The following is a 5,104-nucleotide window of genomic DNA, read 5'->3' as shown; positions in this document are numbered from 1 at the left end:
ATATATATATATATATATATATATATATATATATATATATATATATATATATATATATATATATATATATATATATATATATATATATATATATATATATATATATATATATATATATATATATATATATATATATATATATATATATATATATATATATATATATATATATATATATATATATATATAATAGAATGATAATAATTATTGTAAAAGTTCTAAAGTGAGTGTGATTAAACATCTTCATCACATATTTTTGAAGCTTGTATCATGCTTATTGCCACCAGGCTTTCCTACTTTCACTTCTAATTATGAAAATTCAAAACAACGTGTCAAAGATAGGCAGGCAAGTATCAAATTCGTTAATTTTTCATAAACACGTCACAGCTACTAAAAATGAGACAGTACACTTACAAACAAACACATAGAAAAGTACATAATCGCACGTGCACGCACGTACGTACATACGCAGATGGAAAAATAATACAAATTCGCACATGTACACGTTACGTACACAAAAGCAAAGACACACAGAGGGCAAATACAAACACACAGATACATACGCACACATACACGCACAAATACACAATAGACTATTAGTAGCATGATTAATGATGACGCGCCGAATCCAGTAGCAATAAAAATTTCAGCCGACCATAATGGGCCACCAGTTATCAATCAGCAATTAAAACTGACCTTCCTCATTGTAATGCATGCACACGCACGTGTACGTGCGTGCGTGTACATACGCGCACACACAGTTGTATGTCTACATTATGCATCTACATTTAAAAATTTACATCTACTTTTGTATGTTGCATGAGTTCACATTTACATTAACATAAGTTACATGGCAATGAATTTATAGGTGTTACACCTAGTAAAATGATTGCATACAATCGCCAGGGTATGAATAATTGCGTCAACATCCAAACGCTCTTCATCGCATTTCTGCCTACACTCACATGTTTGTGCATGCCTGTATCCGCGTGCCTATGCGTTTCAATAAAATACTACGCAGTTGTGTATTAGTTTTGTATTTTTGTATGAATTAATACCAATGCATTTTACTTAGGTAACTGTTACACAGGCTATGTTACTCAATGTATCTGCGCATGCATCCTAATATAATAGTGAAAAATGATGCGTTTTTATATGCATATTATCAAGGTATTTTAAGAGAAATGAGCGATTTCATGCGGCTAGGGTTTTTTGTTTTTTATTTTTCATAAATAATTCCCAACGTAATGCAACAAACTCTTATAATAAACAACAACGGCAGACACCACACGACACACACAACACCACGCCACACTACAACATACAATCGCATCACATAGCCACTGACATAATTTTTCTGCAATTAAAACATACAAACACAGTTAAAAGCATCCATGTAGACACAAATATGAACCCAGTCACACATACAGACATAAATATAAGCATGCAAAATCTTGTAAAAACAAACAAACAACTAAACGCGAAAACACAAACACGTACATTTACACACATACACAAAGACACACAATCACGCACATTCACTCACACACAGACACACAAAAAGACAGACACGTGCGTGCTTTAATTCATATTTCCATAATGCATGCGATTGTGCAGTGCCTGATGCAGTCAGTAAGTAGCGTACTAATGTTTGCATTGTTTAACGCTTTCAAGCCCTCGCCCCCGTCTAAAAGACCATTATGTTTGATTTGTATGTGGATGTGCAGAACATAAACAAATTTTTCGCATGAAAAATACATGTGAAAATTATATTACGTGTTTGTTGTACGATGTTTTTGTGTTCGTTTGAATGCACACATGTTAATTGTGCGCGTGTGTGTTTGTGTGTACGCCTGCTGTATTTTTTGTGTATTCTTGTATCCATGTATGAGAACTTATACGTGTGTGTTTGTGTGTGTTTGTGTGTAAGAAAATATGTTGTATGAGTATGTGATGTTTATATTTTTTCCTTACATCAATGTGTATTGTTTTGTCTGTATACATGTCTGTAGACATGTCTGTATGTATGTATGTTTGTCTGTATGTTTGTATGTACATTTGCATATGAATGAATGTCTTTTGGCATGTTTAGTTGATGGATCAAACTGTTTGACCAAAAGAACCAATCAAAACTGCAGACAATGCAAACAATGAATGAATGAATGTATGAATGAATGGAAAAATGTGTAAATGTACTATTATGTGCATTTGTGCTATAAGTTTGTCTAAATCTCTCTCTCTCTCTCTCTCTCTTTCTCTCTCTCTATTCTATCTTTCTCATCTTTCTCTCTACATATACACACTCATACCTATATAAGCAAACACGACATCAAAATTATTTAAACAGAGGCCTTCTCACTCCCACACACTCATATGAGAAACACGCACATAAGAAACATAAACAAAGGCATTGTATCTTAACAAAAACATACAAACAATATGGAAAGTGAAAACACAAACACATGCAAACATAAAGAAAACTCATACATACAAACAAACAAACACATACAAGCAAACAGGAATATACAAATACATACTAACAAACAAAACAAAAGATACAAACTCGGCAGTAAATTATGATAGACAAACAAACAAATACAAATGCCAGCCAACAGAAATAAAAACAAACATCTCTATAAAGTTTAGCATAAATATATCAATGTACAATGTACGTCAGATGTATATCTGCCCTCACAAACACACGTACACACAAACACCCGTGCACATAGATACAAATATAACACAAATATACTAATACAAAACACATACACATTCATATTATACACACCACATGACACAACACACACATATCCTATCCTGTCAAACACACACAGAGACCTTATTACACAACTAAAAAAACGCAGACACACAAACAAACGAACACACACACAAACAAACAAACGAACACACACACACACAAATGCAAACACACATACACATACACACACACAACGCAGACAAACAAAAAACAACTTGGTGTTTTATCGGATGAGAATCGATAGAGCGCATATAGTGGTTGTGTATCTATTTAAATGATGTTCCTCTTCTCACTGAGTTTTCGAATGTATGCATGTATGTGTGTGTGTGTGTGTGTGTGAGTATGCTTATATGTGTGCGTATCTGTGTGTGTATCTTTGAGCATAGATATCTGTGTATGTGAATTATTTATATTTTTTGTGTCATTATTAGCCTTGTTGCTTTAAACTTCGCATAAATAACTTGTAATATTTTTGAGTAAGTGATTTTGAATGTGTTTTAAAACAACTATTAAATATCTGATTTTTTCAACTTTAATATCTCAATTTTTGCAAAATTTTTGAACTGATTAATATCGATGCAATAACAATCAGGTTCTATGTGTTTTGTTTATGCATATATACGTGTAGGTTCTCCCACATGGAAATGAATCGGAATGCCTTTCTTAAATGTTATCGCACCATAATGAATGGATGTACGTGAAAGTATGTGCGTGTATGATTGTGTGTTTGTGTGTGTATGATTGTACGTATGTATGTAAGTATGGGTGTGTATGTATCTATATGTGGGTGTGTATGTATCTATATTTCTGTGTATACGTATGTGCGTGTGTATGTGTGTGTTGTGCGTGTGTGTGTATGTGAGTGTGAAAGAAGTTAAGTAGCAAACATTTATTGCAACGATGGGATGAGCCAATTAATTGTTCAGTAATAACGTGATGTATTTGCCAGTGTCGTAGCCATGAAAATATTGTTGTTTTTGTTGATGTCATTATTTTTAATGTGATTAGTTGTTGATGTCATGTGTGTTGTTGATGTGATTCTTAATAGTGAGTAGCTAGTTGATGCTTTGTTAATGAGTTAATGTAGTTAAAATGGCCATTACAATTCAGTTGAAAACATAAATTTTCAAAATTATTTAAAACCTCATTACCTTATGCCTAACTTAACAAATGTAGATAATATATCTCCCCTAAAACGAACGGACATAACCCAATTATGAAAACTCTCTCTATACATTTTTCTGTCCGACGATGACCTCCACGAACCCTCGATAGGTCAAAAGGTCAAAGTTCAACAGGAGCAACAAATTATATAACGTTTGTCGTAATATATTTAAAAGTTATTTTTGCTATTTAGTTATTTGAAATAAAAATGTAAATGTAGTAAAATATGTGTATGCAGAATTAAAAAAAACAAATTCTTTTATTCGATCACTCATTCATTCATTCGTTCGTTCATTCATTCGTTTATTCATTCATTCATTCAATCATTCATTCATTCGTACTATGGAGATTGTGGGATGAACGATTCAATAAATAAATGGAAAAAAAATTATATATATATATATAATATATATATTATTGTTTATATATATATATATATATGTGTGTGTGTATATATATATATATGTATATATATATACCTGATATAATTGAATGAATGAAATAAATAAAATATATCTCTCCGTATGTTACATGGTTAACATTTTAATGAACATATAAACTTCAACTTGAACAAACAAACAACAACAACAATAATAATAATAACAATAACAATAATAATAAATATAAATATAAAAATGAGGTGATGGAGTGAAGGCAATATATAAAGTTGAAGATAGTACCATTTACAATCAGGAAAATTAAAATATATCAATAATAATAAGAAGAATAATAATAAATATTTATTGTAAAATATATCTACATATGTATGTATATATGTATGTATACGCATGCATATATTGTTATTTATATCAGATAAAGTTACGTATGTCCGTGATATGTTTATAATTTAATATTATATCTTAATAGAATATAGTTTATTATGTCTAAAATTATTAAATTATAATTATAATTAATTATTCAAACAATTCAATCACGTGATAATGATGCAGATTTGATGGTGTGATTGGATGATGGGTGGTGTTGATTGATGACGCGAGTGCAGTTGTAGGGCTGTGCCAGAGCTGGAAAATGATATGAAGATTCGGATGATAAAGATAATGATAATAATAGAAGTAAAGATGATGATGAGGATGATGATGATAAAAGTAAAGATGATGATGGTGTTGATGATGATGATGATATAATTTCGGTGATAACGATGATGAAAATTAGAATGAGATT

At 30.9% G+C, this 5,104-nt stretch overlaps 1 protein-coding gene across 1 annotated transcript in view; it reads right to left on the bottom strand.

The window, feature by feature from the left end:
• Positions 1-2,842: 2,842 nt before the first annotated feature.
• The window catches only part of HELRODRAFT_82060 (hypothetical protein), a gene marked incomplete at both ends in the record, with an annotated part of 13,062 nt that continues 10,800 nt past the window's right edge, over positions 2,843-5,104 (bottom strand). Inside the window, one exon of the mRNA XM_009022430.1 lies at positions 2,843-2,972. Within this exon, the coding sequence (XP_009020678.1) occupies positions 2,843-2,972 (130 nt within the window). The remainder of the gene's footprint in view (positions 2,973-5,104) is intronic.

Source organism: Helobdella robusta, assembly GCF_000326865.2.
Source record: "Helobdella robusta unplaced genomic scaffold HELROscaffold_31, whole genome shotgun sequence".
NCBI lineage: Eukaryota > Metazoa > Annelida > Clitellata > Rhynchobdellida > Glossiphoniidae > Helobdella > Helobdella robusta.
Note: the sequence above shows the minus strand (reverse complement) of the source record. Positions and strands in the feature narration are given on the sequence as shown.